The following is a 19,681-nucleotide window of genomic DNA, read 5'->3' as shown; positions in this document are numbered from 1 at the left end:
CCAGGGTAGAGTGTGTAAATATCAAACTTTTTTTAAGACATTTTTGTTGTCCACTCAGTCCATTGGTAACTCCTTGTTTCTTCCTGAACATCCTAACAAGTTTCCTATTGGTAGAGGTTGACGGTTTGGTCTTTGACGAAGCTTTAAGACATCCTAAAAATGTTTCTTAAAAAAGTTAGTAATTACTTATAAATGGACCCGAAAATCTTTTCCCATAACCTGGAGACTTCCTGAGACATTCCCATTGTTCTGAGGATTGTCCCATCCGATGAGTGTTAAATTTTTGTTCTAACTTTCTGCTCCAGGCAATCACAAGATTTACTGGGAGCTTAAAAAGCTTTCCATCAAGTGGAAAGAACAAGATCGGGGGTCTTCAAGTGCCACTGTCCTGCAGCTTTTGGATGCATCTCTGCTCCAACACACCTGCATCAAATTACAGGTCAATTACTCAGCTTTTGCAGAACTTACTGACATGCCAAAGAGGTAATTCTGTCATTTCATTCATGTGTGTTGGAGCAGAGAAGTAGGACAGAAGCAGTCCAAAACTGGAGCACTTAAGTCTTTCTCTGGTCCAAGCTGGAAAGAAACTGAACTACTTCTGCATGATCGGAGTGCATAAACTTCTGCACTGGTTTATACACTAACTGGCTACAATTCCCAGCAATAAGAACTCTGGAGCCGCCCAGCCCAGTGTGACACACACCGCCTCTGATTCGCTACGTGCTGGAAACAGGAGCTGATGGTATGACTGGCATCTATTATCTCAGCTGTGGTGCCCAGCTGAAGCGTTTACACGCAGACCCGGGTCTGTGCCTCAACAAAAGGCACGCTCTCCATGTTGACTTCCGCTGATATCACCCAGCTGATATGCTGATGAACGAGAACAAGTTGTTCATTTCGAAAGCGCAGACAGAGGCTGCCATTCTTTGAATAACACAACCAGGCAGATTAGAGGCTTCGGCACAGATTCACCGCTCCCTCCCTGGAATGGCGTTTGCTTTGATTTTAAAAAGCTTACATCCCAATAACTAACACGTGAAGAAAAGGGGGAAAAAAGCTAGCTACTCGCTTGGTTTTGCAAACACGTAATAAGCATAATTTCTGTCTTTGTTTTGACTGTGTTCAGTTTTAGACAACAGAGGGTGTGTTGGACCTCGGTACCATTATTTGAGTCATGTTTTGTATAAACTAATTATTGCTTATAATGCACGATTCAGTCAGCTGATTGGACTCGCCTGATGCTATCTGTGCAGACGAACTCAAGCGGTGTTTTGTCCAGTCGTCAGGATCCGCTGTGACCTTTTGTAGGTCAGCGTAGCAGTTTGCTGTTTCCTTTGTTTTTTTCGTTTTTGTTTGATGTCATGGAAATCCGACAGAGATGAGGGCAGGAGGGGAGTGACGACGAGGGGTTTTCCGCTGATGTGTGCACCAGCGAAGAAGATGAAGCCCATATATTTAGAGAGGAGATGGACAGAGATGAAGAGGAAAGGAACTTCGCACCTTCTGCTGCTTCTCACCCTAAACTCATCCAGGTAAAACATCAGCTGCTGATTCCGGTTTTTATTTTTTAAAAATGCATTCTTGATTTTTACTGGTTTATTCACAGCATAAGCCACCATGGAAGCTGCCATCACCACCATCGTCTCCCAGTTTAAGGTGTATGCTGGGAATGAGGGATCCTCCTCCACGCTGAGTAAAGATGAGTTTCACAAACTGGTGACCTCTCAGCTTCCCAGCTTCATCAAGGTTTGTCTCTTTTTTGCTTTTATTGTCTCTCTGCTGATATTGGTTGATTATCCACATTTGAAGGCTCTGAATACAGCTCTGAAAAATGAAGAGATCACTTAAAATGATCAGTTTCTCTGATTTTACTTTTTATAAGTTTGTTTCAGTAAAAAGAACATTGTTCTTTTTTTTCTACAAACTACTGACATGTCTCTGAAATTCCAAGCAGTTTAATTTTATTTACAAGGTTATAAAACTAAATCCCTATAATTGATTTCTCCTTTTTCATGTTTTACAAACTAGAAAGTGGCCAAAATCACTCCACTAAACGTGTTGAACAAAGTATTTATGAGAAAACTATTGAAACTAATTGCAATCTTCTTGGTTCTGGGGCTGCAGAGCAGAACCAGAAGACCTGAGTGACATAACAGCAGATCTTTAAAATGTTTTGGTTCTAATTTTACTAAAAACTAACAGAATTATTTCAAAGTCTGTTCTCTGAGCCAGGCTTTACAACTAAACCTCTAAATTTGTGCGATCACCATAAGAAAATCCAAGTTTAAAATGCACTGAAGCAGACTAACAACTCACTGACACCCATTAAAGTGTAACTGAGTATCGTAAAGTAATTTTAGTTTCTCGGTTTCTGCTCCGTATTGATCTGCGTCTCATCTGTGATTGCCCGCAGAACGCCAGTGACCCCGCCTCCATCGACCAGCTCATGAGCTCCATAGACGAAAACAACGACGGGGAGCTGACCTTCTCCGAGTTCTGGCAGCTGATTGGAAAACTGGCGAGCAAACAGGGAGGCTTCAGCTAGCAGACCCGGCCCAGTCGGCTCGGTTAATTCCCGCTGTAAACGGAGGGAGAGGGCATCTGATTTCTTTTATCTCTCTGTGCCAGAGCCACATGTATAACTGCATAGTTAACCATTTGTCTGATGGGAGGAACTTTGAATTAAAGCCTCTGTTGTTTTAAACCCTGAACCACCAGCTTCGACTCTGCTGTCATTCATTCACCGCGTTATATGATTTCCAGCAAACCTACATTGGAGCTGTAGTGATTTAAGAGCTTGTAATCTTAAAAAGTCTGCAGCCATCCTACACTTACAATGCTCCATAGAGCTGCCTGTTGTATAGCATTATGATCCGCACTGCAAAAACACAGCAAGTATTTATGTCTAGTTTCTAGTGCAAATATCTTAGTACACTTGGATTAAGACAAAACAACTTACAAGTAAATTTTCATAAAGATACAGGAGCTTGTTTTAAGTAAATAATTCCTCAATATTGACGAAAAAGGGCTAGTTTCACTGGCAGATTATTTCATTTATAACAAGACGTTTTCCAATGTTATAAGTGAAATTATTTGCCAATATTAAAGAGTTATTGCCTTAAAACAATCTCCTATCCTCCTAAAAAGTTACTTGTTAGTTTTTGTCTCAATTCAACTGTACTAAGATATTTGCTCTAGAAATACTTGGTAATATTTTATGGTTTTGCAGTGCAGCAGCGAGGACGGCGACGAGTGACCCAAATGCATCCTATTGTGTTTTCCTTAAACGGGTCATTTCAGCATTAACTAATGTCTAGACAGAGTTATGTGTGCAGGAATGATCCCCCGCCGTTTTATCGCCTATGGGCCTGTTTTAATTGGCTACTGGCCTGACTGTGAGAGTGCGCCCTTTTTCAGCGCGATAGGTAAATGTGACCTTTGTATCCAAATTACAACCCCCACGCCCCCTCGTCGTGTTGAGATGTGAGCGTGGGAGGGACGGACGATGGTCGGATGAGTCACAGAAACGGTTGAAATGGGAACGTCTGTCTGTCTGTCAGTTTGCAGGCGCACTGCAAAAACATCTTAACAAGTACTTATGGTCCTGTTTCTAATGTGAATCTCTTAGTACGCGTGAAATAAGACAAAACTAATTTGTAAGTACATTTTTTGCAAGAAATAGGAGCTTGTTTTAAGTAAACAATTCCTTAATACTGACTAAAAAGTAAAATAAGACATTTTCCCCATATTACTTAAAATGTCTTGTTCCACTGGCTGATTATTTCACTTATAAGTAGCACATTTTCCATCAATATTAAGGAATAACTTGCTTAAAACAAGCTCCTATTGAGTGCTGAAAAGTTACTTGCAAGTTAGTTTTGTCGTACTGCGTACTAAGATTTTTCACTAGAAACTAGACCAAATTACTTGGTAGGTTTTTGTGTTTTTGCAGTGCGGTTCGCTTCTGCAGATAAGCGTCTGGTAGCCATGCCTCACTTACCGAGATAAAATCTGAAGATGTAAATCTTTTACATGGTTGTAAAAGAATCTGGCAACAAGGCCACACAAAATATATTCGAGTTTGTTCCATCCGCTTGTATTCAAAATCTAAGCTGACTAAAAGTTGGCCACTGTGTTTTCACAGCAGCTGTTTGAAATCTAGTGGTTCTTTTAAAGTGTTCATGACCCTTGAACTTTTCTACAATTTTTCACGTTACAATCATAAACTTTAAGGTGTTTTTCGGAGGGGGGAGTATGATGGACCAACACAAAACGACGGGTTATTCTGTCGAGAAAGTCAGAGCATGCATGGTTCTTGGGGGTTTTATTCATAAAAGTATTATATTGCAGCTGTACTCAGCTCCCCTGAACCAGTACTTCCTTGTTTTGCTCCAACTGCATCAGCAAAACGTATAGATTCTCAAATTTAGGTCTAGACTTTGACTAGGCCATTCTAACTCATGAATATGCTTTGATCTAATGTACAGTATATGTTATTATTTAAGGCCAGAAAACAACAGAAGTTGGACTGCAAAAACAATATTCCTTGTTCCAACATGAGCAATTTCCTACTTTGTACATTCTTTGCAAATATATATTAAAAACCTATTTTGTTACCTTTATATGTGATAATATAGCCAGAAATATTATTAGCCAGAGTTTGGCGTATTGTTTTATAACCTAACCCTGCATAAAACTGCTGTCTTCATAAAGCTGTTTGTTCACTAATGTTACTTAAATATCTGAAAGATCAGCTGGATTTATATTCAGATTAAACTACGAATAGGTAGGATCTCTTAATTAGATGGCCTACACAAAGGTATGTGGGTGTGTTGAATTTTATTTAGGGGCATCAGAGTTAAAAGGGTTTGAAGTTTAAAGCAGATTTTTATTTCTAAGTTGGATTTAAAGCTGCTTATCATTCTCCTTTGGCACTGCCGCTTCTTTCTGTTGGTCTATCAGAAAATCCTAATAAATCACATTAATGTTTGTTGATCTGATGTGATAAAAATGTGTTTTATTTCTTAAACCAACAAATGTGAAAGAAAAAAAAACTGCCCTCAGATCAAAATCTGCATTTCAGTTCTGCTTTAACGCAGTTAATCGTTTCATGCGTTTTGAAATGCATTCTCATAACTTAAAAACAAATTAAAGTTTTGGGTTGTGGCTTAATAATTTGCGTTTTAAAGTTCATTTAAAAAGCGAAATGAAAATGAAGTCATCACACCCGCCCGGCCTCTCCGTCCCAGCAGATGAAGCTGCTGCAAGCCGCAAAATGAGGAAATCACGCATGACGCGGAACAGCTGGCTTATCAGCTGAACAATAACCTGAAACGTCTAAATAATGAAATAAGAAAAAACAACTTTCAGTGTATTTTTATTTTTTTATGTTTTGCTTGTATTTTCATCTCCTTCCCTGCTTGTCAGGGTCGCTGTCTTCCACTCCTCTGCTCTCCCTTCCCACTCTCCCAGGTACACGCCCTTTGACTTGTGAAGGGGGGGAAAACTTTTAAGGACAGGGGGGAGGGGGGGGGAAACGAGCCCAAATCACGGAAGAGATTCTGCAGTCCTACTAGTTTGGCAAGTCCGCAGGGCTCAAAGCAGCGCAGAAAAAAGGCGGAGGACAGCTCCGAAAGTCACTTTTGGCGCACATTTTACACAGTTATCTTCTCCCGCAGACGGCAAACGGTGAGTTTGGATGTTTTCCTTTTGGTTTATTGTAAGTGTTTCCTGCGTGGAAGCGGCGTTTTTTTTTTTCTTTACTTTTTCTTTTTTTCTCTCTCTCTCCTGTTGCCACGTTTCGATAAACTCCCGCAAGAGGCTCCCTGCTCCTGTCCGGCTGCAGGACCCGCTGTTTCACTGGCTGCTGTCCTACAAAGTTTTGGGGCTCAAGTTGCGCTTTTCTAGAAAGAAAAGTCCAACTATTTAATTTATATTTGCCGTGTTTTTTTTTTATTATTTCTCACTGCGCTTACACCCGTATCAGATTCACTTGAAGACACTTTAATATAGATTTGAACTGAGTGATCAGCTGCAAAATCCAGGTGAACCTAACACACCCCACGGGTGTTCGTGAATGAAACGCGCAACTTTTACGTCCTGCTTTTATTGACCAGGAAGCCGAGAGCAACAACTTGTATCCAGTTTTCTCTCTTATTTTTTTTAAGTTGTTAAACCAATCCGTCTCGTTAATCATGAGTCCTTACGCACACCCACGGGTCTGGATGCGTGGATTTTACTTAGGTGGGAGACAGCGACTCTTCCCGCTGTTTATAGCCACAGCCCGACTTGTTCCTCTGTTAATATTTCATGCCACACCAGCGGCAGTATTGTCATTACTCTGCGCATGGACCGTATCACGTTCACCCGTTGTTTTTCTTCTTTTTGAAACGCAACACTCAATCCCCTCTTTGGGTCTCTGCGGCGAAAGGCGAAACTCTCGGTTGTAGGACTTTGTGTTTAATTATTTGTGCTGTTGTGTTTGGCTCTGGGGGGGTTTTCTTGAAGGAGAAGATGAATGACATTGAATAAACTGAATTGGATGCTTTTTTTTATGTGGGGAATATGTTTATCTATACTTGTTCATAGAAAGTACCCAGCAGTGTCGGAACAACGGTGTGTGTGGATACGAGCCGTCAGTTAAGGGCCCTGTGTACTCAGGGCTGGAAGGGCGTGTCAGGCACAGGAAGAAGTCCCCTAAAGTCCCAGCTGAGCTCAGGATCACTTTAAGTGTTTGGATTACTTTGACAACTAGGAGTGGTCACGCAGCTCTTATGTATATACTCTTGAGCCCTTGGTCATTTTTTTTCTGTGTCCAATTTGCAAAGTCGGCCTAAGGCGTAAGCTTTCTTGGATGCTGTAGAAGCTTGTAACTGTAAAAGGCAGCTTGGATACAATATTTAGTGATATGTTTGACATATTTCATTGACTATATTCTCCCTCTGTCAGCCCCCATACTAAAACTCACGTAGATTTTAGTAAGTTTCATAAGCTCCAGGAGAGTAGGAGGCACCTTGATGATTGAAAAGACTGGCACAAGAGAGTTAATCATAACCAATATTTCAATACTTTACAGATATTACAGCTTCAAAATTTGTTAGTACGTGGCAGCCCTGCCTCAAAGATGAAAAGTCACAGTAACAAAACACAAAATGGTTGTTTCTAATTTATGTTTATGTATATCATATGTTTCTGGGGGGAGAGGGGGCTGTTGTTGTTGTTGTTTTGGCAAATAATATTATAAACCTTATTAAAGCAACAGTATGTAACTTTTAGAAAAAATGTATAAATGTTTTCTACATATTTGTCGAAACTGTCTGCTATTATATCTTGTATAAGACAGATAATCTGTGAAAAAAAATCCAATCCTCCTAGTGCTAAATAGAAGCAACCAGCCAGAGTCAGAAGGAGAGTCTTATTGCTGTCAATCACCGCTCCCTGTAGCGCTGCTCATTCCACTCTCTTGTTTCAGCTACTATACTACTGGTGGCCATGCTAAAGCTAGTTAGCATGGCCACCAGTGATGGCAGATAAACAATTTTTCTGTAAGGATAAGATGTTTTTGCCGGACCAAACGAGTAAACTTGACATGGCAATTTATTAAATTACATTAATAAAAAAATTAAAGAGGCAAGCACTGGTGTTGGCTCACTAGTGAACCGTGTAATTGATGGGTCACACTGGAGACTCTAAATGGTGGCTGATGGTTAGTGAGCTGGTGTTAAACATTTTTTTAAAAATACCTAAAAGAGAGAAGTGAAATGTTAGATTGGACAGCTCATAGGTCCTTGTCATTCTATCGGCGTAACGTCACTAACTGGTAATATTTAATGTGCGCTTTGGAAACTGCTTGTCTTTCAGCCTGACATGCACACCAGGAACGTAGATGTCAATATGCTGTCTATGCGTGCTTAAAACAAAGAGTCAACAGTCTCTCCCCGCGCTGTTTATTTGCTTTGCAGCATTTGAATACCGAAACTGACTGCCAAGCGTGTTTGCCTCCAATGAACGTCTTCTCTGTGCTCCGGGGCAAAGCGAGCTCGGAGGTATGGCCCGTAAATTCCTGTCTAAGTGATCTCCGCAGAGAGCAATGAGAGGAATTCCCGCAATCACCTTTACTGGCTAGTTTCAGTCTGTGCAACACGCGAAGATTATCTGTGCATCGGAGGCAGGGTTGGAGTACGATGAGGATCGGACAGGAAGACAGAGAGGGAAAGAGACAGAAGGGCAGACAAGGACTAGGTAATCCCTCTGGTAATCCAAGCTTACCTGGTAGTTTAGAAAGATCAGATGGCCTATCAAAGATCAGAGCCGCCATTGTCCATCACAGCTCGTCTCTCAGACTCCCTCTCACCTTTTCCACCTATCTCGCGTCACTGTTCGACCCCAACCGCAGCTCAGGAGTCTGACAACTGAAACGAAAAACTTTGCAGGGATCCTTGGTTTCAGTTTTCTCAGAACATGTAGCGTCTGAAAAAAATATGACTTAAAACTCAATATTTATCTAAATACGTGGTTCCCAAATGATTTCAGAAAAGTGTCTTCTTGGTCTTCAAGGTATTTTAACAGATATTTTAAAACAGAAAGTTGTACAGCAAGTTTTTTGTCACAAAATAAAAGAGAAAAATAAAATTCTTATCCATTTGCACTGCACTGCTTGTGTTCAAATTATAACTTAAAGTTGAAAAATTCAAGGCAGACATTGGAAAATGTAAAAAAAAAAAAATGCCCAAAATCGAAATTCTAAGACTGGGAAAAAGTTTTCTTTTTGTTTGCTTGTTTGGTTTTCTTAACTGTATCCTCAAAATACAACATGGCCGCCTCGCATATAAACAGTTTATTGAACTTCGGATGATCGTCTCATTAAATGTTTCACACACAGCTCAGTTGAAAATGCAGAGAAAAATAAGCTCTTATTGGTATTTGTTAGTCTGGTCACTGGTCAATCCTACTGGTTTTCAAACTTTTAACTGGTAGCTGTTTGTTTTGGTCAATCGCACATCCAGTTTTTGATTGGTAGAGCACCACATGAGTTGCACCAGAACTTATGCCTGGTTTTACCGTTTGCGTTTTAGTTCCTGTTGGGAGTTTTGAAAGGTTTAAAAAGTTTCAGATCAAACGTTATACACAAACGGACTGAAAGATGGATAGACATTAATCTAATCTGTTTCCCTAATGAATGTGTCTTCTTGTATCCCAGACAGCGGAGTCATGGAGGGTGCCATCCAGGCCGTGGTGAAAACCTTCCTGAAGTCATCCAAAGGAAAAGAGAGTCTAGGAAAGAAAGAGTTTCAAACCCTCGTCTCATCCCAGCTCGGCAACATCCTTTCGGTCAGAGCAAACGTCTTTGAACAGTTTGTTATAAAACCGATTCATAACGATAGTTTTTGTGAGACTCACCACTTCTAAGTTGTATTTTGTGAATATTAGTCAAATTGTTGTGTGAAAGTAGTGGATGAGTCTCAGAAAATGTTCCAAAAATAACTAAGGCTACGTTCACACAGGAGGTCTTGAAGCTTGATTCTTTTTCTCTTTTTGTGGCGTGGTTGTTTATCCTGCTAATTAAACCCGATTGCAATGAGGATTTTGTGTGAACGGTTTACAACCCCAAAGTGGCCTGCATGCACAGACAAAGACTGTTGACGTCACACAGCATGGAAGGAGCCGTTTATGGGTCGATTTTAAAGTTTATTCAGCAATGAGCCAACATTACCGTCACAAGATCAACAACACGAAGCAGGATGATGAAAAGAAAGTAAAAACAATGGAACAACCTTTTGTGGAGCATTGACTGCAACTTCTGTAGGAAAGCTTGTTTACATGTGAAGTGGTGGGATTGTGATGTGATGCGCTTCAGAGCCACAAACGTCATTCATAAGTTTATAATCCTAATTTTCAGTCGTCGTTTACGTCCAGATTTACCATGTCTGGCTTGTTCTGGTGCTGAATGACGCATGTTTCACATCAATGACGTAAAACCTGGATAAAATGCGGCATGACCGTTCAGACAAATGCTTTAAAAAGAGTCAGATATGTATCCAAATTAGCACCAAACATGGAAGTGGCACAAATTGGATTTTTAAGGATTTGAAAAGATCGGAATTGGGTCGTTCAGACTGCTATGGAAAAGCCAGATAAAGGTTGAAAAAGCGGCACAAAAGCAAACTTGGGTTGCATTTACCTACTATGTGAAGGTAGCCTATATTATGACTGTTAAGCGTTAGTCAAGAGTATTGGCTTCTTTTGCTCACTATTACTGTTGACTGACTTGTGGTTGTGTATGTCCAACTTGTAGGGTGCAGACAGCAAGGAAGCAATCAACACTATGAGCCAGGGACTAGACTCTGACTCTGACGGCAAGGTTGGCTTTGAGGAATACATGAAGCTAATAGGCTACCTGGCCTGCTCGCTCAGTGAGCAGCGTGTCCTCAGCAAAGAGGAACCTGCAGAAAACAATGCATCCCAACCAGTGGTGCAAAGCGCCCCTGACAGCACAGAAGAGCAACCAAAAGAGAACGCAGAGCCAAAGGAGGAACCAAAACCAAAAGAAAACGACGAAACAAAGGCAGAACCAACTGCTGAGGCAAAGGTAGAAGCAAAAGCGGGCGCAAACCCTGAGGTAAAGGTAGAAGCAAAGGCAGAGGGGGAAACCAAGGCAGAGGCAGCTACGGTGGAAGCAGCAGCGTCGGCAGAGGCTGAGGTAAAAGCTACAGAGAAGGAGCCAGAAAAAGCTAAGGAAACACCAAAAGCGGAGGAGCCAACAGAGAAGTCGCCTGCTGCTGCTGAGGAGGATGTAGCGAAGAAGACAGAAGAGGCGTCTTCATAGGGGACAATCCACTCCTTCAACCAAAATCACACTACAGAAATCAACCCTGCAGAGAAACGTAACATTAATTCCAAAATAATTTGGAAAGCCACTATTTTTATATACATTAAAATACAACAGTTTAAACACAACAGAAACACTATTCTATATATATGATTATGTACATGACAGTAGCTTTGTACTACTTTTACCACTATGTTTATATGTACAGGATGTGCATCCCACTATATAGCACATTTACCTCATTATGATGGTGTACTATGACAGCATGCAGTTGTCTACTTTAATGTGCATGCAGTATCCATGTGAAAGATTCCCTGGAAACTATGATTTTCCTGCACACTTGACTGAAATATCTTAACTTACCACTACAATCAAAAGGCCTTTCATCCAGCCATGCATTGTCTATCTGGGAATTTTTCACTTTCTGTCACTTTTCCACTAACAGTAGAGCAAAACGGTTCTTTTGTAAAACTTTGGCAGCAATCACTTTGCCAGGCACGTGTGACTTAAAGGAATAACGGGACATTTTGGAAACTTGCTAACAAAAATTTGCGTCAAATGAACTTACCAAATGCTTGATTCTGATCAAATTTAACATTAAAAATAATAATAATGATAATAAAATTAACAGGCACCAGTAAATCTTACTGATTACATTGTGAACTTTTGTTTTTATTCCATACAAACACAATTTTATGTTAGCTTCTGAAGCTAACAGTAAGGATAGCTGTTGTTCCATGCTAGTTTAGCTACTTCTATAACCTGATAGTATATTATTGTTGTTCAATTTGAAAATATTTCTGTATTTGGTGCACTTAAATATGCTTTTTAAATATTCAGCAGCTTGACAGACACTAAATTGAAAGATACAAACAAGATTGTAAAGTTAGCTTATACATGCAGCAGAAGTAGAAAGACGGATACAAAATAGCTACTTTCCACTTCTCGCATGGGCTAATGTCACATTTAATTTTACTTGGAAGGTGAAAGTTTTGAGTTTTAATAAAATCACATATCAACAGGAATATCCCTATTTAGTTAATTTCACTTCACCACAAACAAACATACACCCTAAATTTTAATTGTTAGCTTATTAGATTAATATGAATGTTGAGGCAGAGCCATTGCTTCAGTCCTCTGTTAGCAGGGTGTGTTGGAGCATTTGTACTTTGAAATAGGCATTTTGGTGTTTCAATTTAAGCAGGAATTGAAAAATTTCTCTTGATGTTGGAATTTTTGTCTGAAAATTCATGTACTTCTCACCAAACCTGGCTTAAAATCCAGCATATCTGCAATATTATAATATTATATATTATCTCCTTTGCTAGATAATAGTCTGTTTTATGTTCTGGTGCTTTAAATCCCATTATATGAATTGTACACAAATTCCACATATTTTTTTTACTACGTTGCAGCTAAGTTGGTTATCTCAATTTTGACTTTGTTTTTGTCCAATTTGTCCCTGTAAACATGTCCAAATATTCCTTTATTGGATGCACTTAAATCACTTTTTTGTATTTTTTCTCTAAGTTGGTGATGTGGCTAATTTAACAACACAATAAACAAACTAATTTGTTAAAGTTCTGCATACTTATCTTAATTGTTTTCTCATTGCCAAATTTCTTCTTCCTCACTTTTTCTTTGTCTGTTGCCTTCAGTGTGTTCCCTTAACTCAGACTCCGACATTAACTGGGAACTGGAGCGTTGGGTGTGACCTTCGGTTAAATAATTAAGTCACTGAGAGGGAATCTACACCTAAAGGACCAATAAGGTCAAAAAGGGAGCCCAGAATAGTCCTGTGGGAGTGGGCTGGGAATTAGCAGGCCAGGTCAGAAAAGGTGCTTCTGCAACTTTATCCCCCCCGATATGTGTGGAAAGAAAAACGACTGCAACAAACCACCAAGGAGCCTAAAAACTCATCTTATTGGAAATCTTAGATATCTTGTTATGAAGCCGCAGCAGGTTTATAGTGACCTGCTTCTTCAAACACTTAGCAATGCTACAGCCTGACCTTTATTTTCTAAACTGTGTTGTTGGTTCGAACTCCAGCTGTTTGTTCTTATGTTTTGTCGGTCACACCCTTGTACCTTTTGAACACCCTGTTTGACCTGCAACTGGATCCTGAGGGCATTAGGCCTTGGGAAATTACTGGATTAGGGATTTCACGAGTGACACGCCCAAAGACGCAAACAATTGCATGAAAGTAATCCTGGATAAGGGGTTGCGCATCATCCCTGCCGGTGGTTGTGCCTCTTTAAATCAAGGAACAACACTGAGTGTATCATATTACCTTTTGTCCTATAAGCCATTTCACAATTATTTCCACTGCTATTCAAGTTTTTCTTTCTTCTTTACATCTAACTTTAAAATTTATTAACTCATCATTTAACCACTGCAGCGATTACTTGCCAAAGTACCAAATTCTGTCAAATTGTTGTATTTCTGCAGCTTGTTGCTCCTCCACACACTACTAAAACATTATACATTGTTCCCTATCAGAGCAGGCAGCACTTCACTCAAGTGCCAAGTGAAAATGAGAAAGATAAATAAGCACAGATCATGTGATCACCTTGCCTCACTGAGGCACTCCCATTGTAAATACTCTCATTTACACTAACTCGGTGCAACTTTTACACTCACAGTTGCTTCCTGCTGCCTCTAACAAACTTCCTGGACTTTTTTGGTGGTTTTATTATAACATCTTTATTGAAATGTCTTCCTTTCTTTAATGCATGTTGGTACTTTTTGGGACTGATCCGTGTCCTGCACCACCTCATAAGGGCCTGTGACAGCTCGGTTAAGGTACATAAGGTGGTTTACCAAATTGCACAACCACTGGACTCCAGCCTAATGTGAGCACACTTAGACTCAACATCTTCTGGGAGATGATTTATAATCAATATTCTTCATTTGAAGCCATCACCCTTTTAACTATTTATAATGCAGTTTTATTTTTGTGTCCCATAGCAAAAGTCCACTCAGCTTTTAAATGATTATAGAAACATACTGGAACTGGAGCGCAGCCGGGAGTGTTTGCATTGCCACATAATAAATCTCATTCATTCTCAGATATAGCAGATGAATATTAAAGTTATTAATCCCCAAACTGGATCAGCAAGTGTATATAAATATACAAATGTGACTTTATGGCTACTGGGGTCAAAATGGTTGGGATAGTGGGATGTTTCCCAGGATGCCGTGCAGGCCTTACCTTGTTTATTTTCTAGGAGTGTGTATGTGTGTGTGTGTGTTTGGCAGAAGGACTCACATCAGTCCACTGTCATGTCCAGTGAGCTTTACTGTTCTCTTATTTCATACGTAACGCTGTATCGTTTAGTTTTTGTTTTTTTTTTGTTTCTTATAATCTACATACTGGCTAAAATAGAATAAAACTGTGACCGTAACATATTTTCAATGTGTGGCGTGTTCATTCACACTTCAGCTACCAACACTAACGTCAATATTTTAGTGAGATTTCATTTAATATACAAACACAATGTAAAGCTAACCCAAGAAGTTAAACATAAAAGTTCCCTGGTTTTCAAACTCTACATTCAGCTCTGTTTACTCTATCGTTTACTGAAATGCAGTGCAACCAACTGCATTCTGAAGTCATCTAATTAGTAAATAGACTCTGCCTGCATGTTATTTAATCTCATTATGAATCCAGCTGCTTTGTGAAGGCCTCAGCGGTTTGTTTGGGAATATTGGTGAAAAAACAGGAACATGAAGACCAAGAATCACACTAACAAGTCAGACATGACTTTGTGCTGAAGTTTAAAGCAAGGTTAGGTTGTAAAACAAGAAACACACCTAAAATGAAAGTCTTGCAAGAAGAAAATGAATAATAGATTCAGCCAAGAGGGCCGTAGGGCCTCCTGGTGGGAGAATCTGTCAAAGCAAGAGCTATTAATCTACAAAGTTTACCTTTTTTTTTCCCAAAAATGCCCCCAAAAATTGTTGAATAAAATACAAAATATTGATGTATTTCCATATTTACTGTGTAGCAAACTAACACTGCAAATCAATCTCAATATTTAATTCCCAGGGTAAAACATGGAAATCCTTTTCTTCAGATTCAAATTCAGAAATACTTTACAGTTTCCAAAGGGAAAATAAATGTTGTTGTAACTCATATTAATAAAAAAAAATATCTTCAAAGTTGTTGTAGATGGCGATAGTTGTGGGCAGGAATGATTTTCTTTTATCAAATAATACAAATTTTGTTGAGTCTTTATTACCCAATTGATGTACAAATCATCACAATGCAACACTTTGACCTTTTAAAAATTAACCAAAGTATGAAAAACTAAAACTTCTAATGTAACTAATAAAAAAGCAACTAAAACTAAACAATAGTTAACTAATAATGACTAATAGAAAATAGCTAACACGCTCTAAAAACTAATCAAAACTAACTTAATTAGACAAACAAAAAGTCACAATAAAATGTGACTTTTTGGGATTTAACAAAAAAAAATCCCAAACTATTATAACCCTGCAGGGTCCGAATGACCCGTCCAGTTGAGATTTTCTCCCAATTCTGCCTGAGTTTGAATCAGGGGCATCAGGAAAAACAGAGGTGAATAAAAAATGTATGCAATATTTTGCCGAATTTTACATGTAAAATATTTCGAAAGACCTTTGTTTCTTGTCTTTCCACTCCACAATTATGCAATACTTTGTGATGTTTAATCGCAGAAGATCCCAATAGATAACATAAATGGTTGTTCAAGGGATATTCTGCCATCTTTTTTAACCGAGTGGAATGGGAGAAGGGAGGAAGGACACCTTCAGGTCCAAAGGGGGAGATAAAGTTTAGGGGAGCGGGAGGAGGAGGGAGGAGAGGAGCAGGTGATATTTAAGCCACTGGCAGACTCTCTCCCCATCCATCTCTGCTTTGGCTCTGTCCCCTGCTGCTCTTTAAAGACAAAGGAGGCCCTCCATCAGCACTCAGGTAAGACCGACACAGAGACATTCTGCTTTTCTTGACTTTCTCCTCTGCAGCTGATAAGAGGGTTTCTTGCAAACTATTCAATGCAGCTGAAGTAGATAACTGAACAGGTCCAGATGGGGTTTGTGAGAGAACAGACAAGAGGAGAATGACAGCAAACTGATAGATAAAACAAGTTATACCAGTTTATACCTCAATATGTCCTCCGAAACATTTCCATGGCAAATTACCAACCTGGTTGCATCCCTCAGCTTAAACTTCTTCATCATTAAGTGTATGTCCATTGTCAGAAGGTCCGGTGTTGCGTTACAGATAGTATCTGCATCTATTGTATGGTGTCAGCTAGTGAGACGGCTGACCATATAGATTTTCCACATAGCCAACCTTGTGTTGAACCCTCAGCACCTTAATCAGACCTAATAACCAGTAACTGGCAGCAGCTTAATGCAAGAGATAATTATAAGAAAATCCTAATTTCAAAACATATAACAGTTTGAATATTTTGAAAAAAAATCTGCTGATTTTCTCTTATTTTTTTTAGCCTTTTGTCATGTATTTATTACAAAATATATATTTTACAGATTATATGTTTATGTACCCCATAGGAGAAATACTTTTGCTATACTCGAGGTACAAAGAATAGAGTTAAAGCCTGGATACTTCATACTTCACAAAAACTTGGCTAAAGAACTATTGTGTGTTTCTCGTAGGTCCCTTTTAGCTACTGCGCAAAAAAAACTTCAGCCAACATATTTCAATAAAAAATTATCAAAACTCCCAAACCAAGGCTGCAGGAAAAGAAGGCAGTCATTTTGTTCTTTCAGCCTATAGAAAACTACTCTTTCTGTACATGTAGGCCTTTAAATAGCTATTTTCTGCATTTCTATGGAAGATGTGTAAAACAGAATACACATACTCGACCAAATTAACGTTAAAAGTGACATATTTGTTGGCATCATGCTGAAATTATGATTACATACAAGAATGTTTGTGCAACTGTTAAGTTGGTTATATGATGTAAATATTTGCAACTAAGTTGCATCAGAAATGATGCAGTTGACAGTAGACAAAATTCTGCACAAAAATGTCAAGATCTTAATTGTCTCTTTTGGTAACTTTATTACGTTACTTTACGTTACTCACAAATGCTTGAGAAACATTCGTATAAATAATGAGATGCTTGAAGTTGCAGGGTTGAAATTATTCACAAATATTTTAAGAGCTTAATTATCTCTTTTGGTAACGTTATAGCCTATTTTTTTAACAATATTATGAGACATAAATACTTGAGAATATGTATCAAAACATTCTGCACACGGATGCTAAGAGTTTAGTTGCCATGTAGAGCTAATTTAACCATATTTTTTAGGTCACCTTAATGATTGCATCTATGGGAATGGCTTGGTAGACTCTGCACAGGCACCTCGGGTTACTCGCCTCCTTAGTTTCTCTATGTAAGTGTTAGGTATCACATCGGAGACGTGTTTTACTTTAGCGTTAGATGCATTACCAGAGCAATCTACAAGAGAGATAACCAGACTAATGGCATGCATCAGTTGCTTGGATTCAAACGTCCCAGCTTTACATTATTGACAGTGACTTATCTGTGTCTGTGTGTGCACAGTCTCCCCACGAGTCCAGCACAAGACGCTCCAAGATGCCGGACACAATGTGTGTAAGATTGTTCAGCAAAAGTAAAGCTTCTCCGAAGCTTTATTCCAAAATGTGACCACACACTCCTCCTATCCGTCAGTCTACCTGTCCCTCCGTCATTTCATCTTTGAGGTTGCTTCACCTCTGATTGCCATGTGGCCACACATGTAAGCAGAGGCTGGAGCGGGCATTTAATCCAAGAGTTTAATGATTTCTACTTCACCCCCCACCTTCCAGCATGTCCAAGGAGCCCAGTTCCAACCTGGAGAGTGCCATGCAGATGCTCATAAAAACCTTCCACAAATATTCGGGGAAGGAGGGCGATAAGTACACCCTGAGCAGGGGTGAGCTGAAGGAGCTGCTGACGGAGGAACTGGGGAGTTACCTAGGGGTAAGTGTGGAGTTTCTCACAGGATAAATATGTGGTTGTGAAGAAAAAGATAAGAGTGCATTTGCAAACATGTGTGACACAAGTAGAGGTATGCACATTGACACTCTCATGTGCAAGTTTTGACAAGTCTGTGCAGTTTTGTAATCCTGCACACACATATAAAAAAAATTTTTTTAAGTTAATGTTATAAACTCTGTCTGTCTCTAACAGAACTCCAAAGACAACGAAGCCGTGGAGAAGGTGATGAACGACCTGGACGCCAACAACGACGGCGAGGTGGACTTCACAGAGTTCATCATCCTGATGGGCGCCCTCACAGTGGCCTGCAACGACTTCTTCCTGGATTCAAAACCGGAAGACAAGGGGAAAGACGGGGCGGGGAAGAAAGATTGAAACTGTGCAAGAGAGGCCGGAGTAAAAACAGGAGGAGGAGGACAACAACGACAAAGGAAAGGAGAAGGAGAAGGAGGGGGAAAGGCCTGTAAAACTGATGGCTTTTTTTTCCACTTTTTGTCTTACGCAATTTCTAAATACTACAAACCCATATGAGAGGAGATGTCCGGCGCTCAGTTTATGGGGTTCACAGAACATGAGGAATTCAGTGGGAGTGCTGTTTTCCCCCATGCAAATGTTATTCATACCACAACTAATCCGGATCAAGTTCCTCTCAGCGCAGCGAGAGACTTAATGTACACATCAGGGTTTATTTCATCACGTTTCAGCTCAGACTCATCCGAGTTTTACAGTAGGGGAGGTTATGAGAAGGTACCAGACTGGAGATGAATGTTTGATCCTTTCTTGCACAATGGAGTATCTGTGAACATATATATGAATATATAACGTTTCAGATCATTATATCATTGTATGTACTCAGAGTTGAAAGATAGGTGATGTTGCACCTATTTTTTAATCTTTTATGGAAATAACCAGTGCTTCAAAATATTAAACGTTGCATTTAACCAACATGGATGACGTGGTGTCTGATTTTTCCAAAAATGCTGATTCTCTAAATGTATTATTATTTTCTCTGATTTTAGAAAAGGTAAATCAACAACAAAAATTTATTTTGATACAGGAATGGTTAGTAACTTTTATTTTGCGCAATACAAAATTGATTTGCAGCAGCTCCGCTCTTCAAACCACACATGCATTATGTCAGAAAAAACACAAAATAGCCCCAGTTTTATCAAACAGCATCAACAAAACACAATGTTGGCAACGCTGTCGGCTTGTGTGTTCAAATTTTGGGGCTTTATCCTTCGAAAACCCCGTCGTACCTTCTTCCTGGTGAGAGGTTGTAAAATTGAACGGCCTATCTTCAGATTTATTCCCGCCCTGACCTCGACGTTTACCCTGTTGCTTAGCAACCATAAAGCTCAGTTCGAAATATGGCAGAATATTTTTTTAAACTCTTATTTAATCCCTTTTATTGATTACATTATTAAATTGATCCATTTTGATTACTTAAAAATGTAAATAATAAACGTTTTTATTTTTGTACAGCCAGATTTTAATATACTTATATTTAAAGCTGTTGTTTTTTGTTTTGTTGGGGTTTTTTCCCCCCTACTTCATCCGCCATTATTACAAAAACCAAAATCTCACGTTTGGCCCGCAATGCTTCTTGGGACATGCTGTTCCACGGAGCATACACCAGACCTGTTCATCAAATCTGGAGGGAAAAACAACATTCATGGGCCGCGCTTGGGGGATTCTTCGTTGTTGTTTTTTCTTCCAACCGCTAATACATTTCAAGAAGAAGGAGTCTTCGTCGCATTGCTATGACGTAAGCGGCTTGTAAACGCAGCATTCGAAGGACGCAGCTCCTAAATATGGACTTTTCGGTCTTTACTGT

General features: G+C 39.4%; 3 protein-coding genes across 4 annotated transcripts; all 3 read left to right on the top strand.

Annotated features, from left to right (window-relative positions):
- The first annotated feature begins 3 nt into the window (after positions 1 to 3).
- s100a11 (S100 calcium binding protein A11) lies at positions 4 to 2,717 on the top strand. Its single transcript, XM_028036059.1, has 3 exons — positions 4 to 1,532; positions 1,607 to 1,746; positions 2,414 to 2,717. The coding sequence occupies exons 2-3, from the start codon at positions 1,618 to 1,620 to the stop codon at positions 2,543 to 2,545; spliced, it is 261 nt and encodes an 86-aa protein (XP_027891860.1). The 5' UTR covers positions 4 to 1,532; positions 1,607 to 1,617; the 3' UTR covers positions 2,546 to 2,717.
- A 2,814-nt stretch (positions 2,718 to 5,531) lies between these two features.
- s100u (S100 calcium binding protein U) lies at positions 5,532 to 14,236 on the top strand. Its single transcript, XM_028036035.1, has 3 exons — positions 5,532 to 5,688; positions 9,200 to 9,330; positions 10,295 to 14,236. Exons 2-3 carry the CDS (start codon positions 9,211 to 9,213, stop codon positions 10,823 to 10,825), a joined length of 651 nt encoding a protein of 216 aa, XP_027891836.1. The 5' UTR covers positions 5,532 to 5,688; positions 9,200 to 9,210; the 3' UTR covers positions 10,826 to 14,236.
- Positions 14,237 to 15,327: 1,091 nt separating this feature from the next.
- Positions 15,328 to 18,791, top strand: s100s (S100 calcium binding protein S). Of its 2 annotated transcripts, XM_028036036.1 has the most exons (4): positions 15,328 to 15,785; positions 17,407 to 17,453; positions 17,673 to 17,826; positions 18,037 to 18,791. In XM_028036036.1, exons 2-4 carry the CDS (start codon positions 17,440 to 17,442, stop codon positions 18,217 to 18,219), a joined length of 351 nt encoding a protein of 116 aa, XP_027891837.1. In that variant the 5' UTR covers positions 15,328 to 15,785; positions 17,407 to 17,439; the 3' UTR covers positions 18,220 to 18,791. The 2 variants fall into 2 exon arrangements, with proteins under 2 accessions (XP_027891837.1, XP_027891838.1); XM_028036037.1 differs by lacking the exon at positions 17,407 to 17,453 and having other exon boundaries at positions 15,330 to 15,785.
- The last annotated feature ends 890 nt before the right edge of the window (positions 18,792 to 19,681 follow it).

This window comes from Xiphophorus couchianus, chromosome 13 (assembly GCF_001444195.1).
Source record: "Xiphophorus couchianus chromosome 13, X_couchianus-1.0, whole genome shotgun sequence".
Classification (NCBI taxonomy): Eukaryota; Metazoa; Chordata; class Actinopteri; order Cyprinodontiformes; family Poeciliidae; genus Xiphophorus; species Xiphophorus couchianus.
Note: the sequence above shows the minus strand (reverse complement) of the source record. Positions and strands in the feature narration are given on the sequence as shown.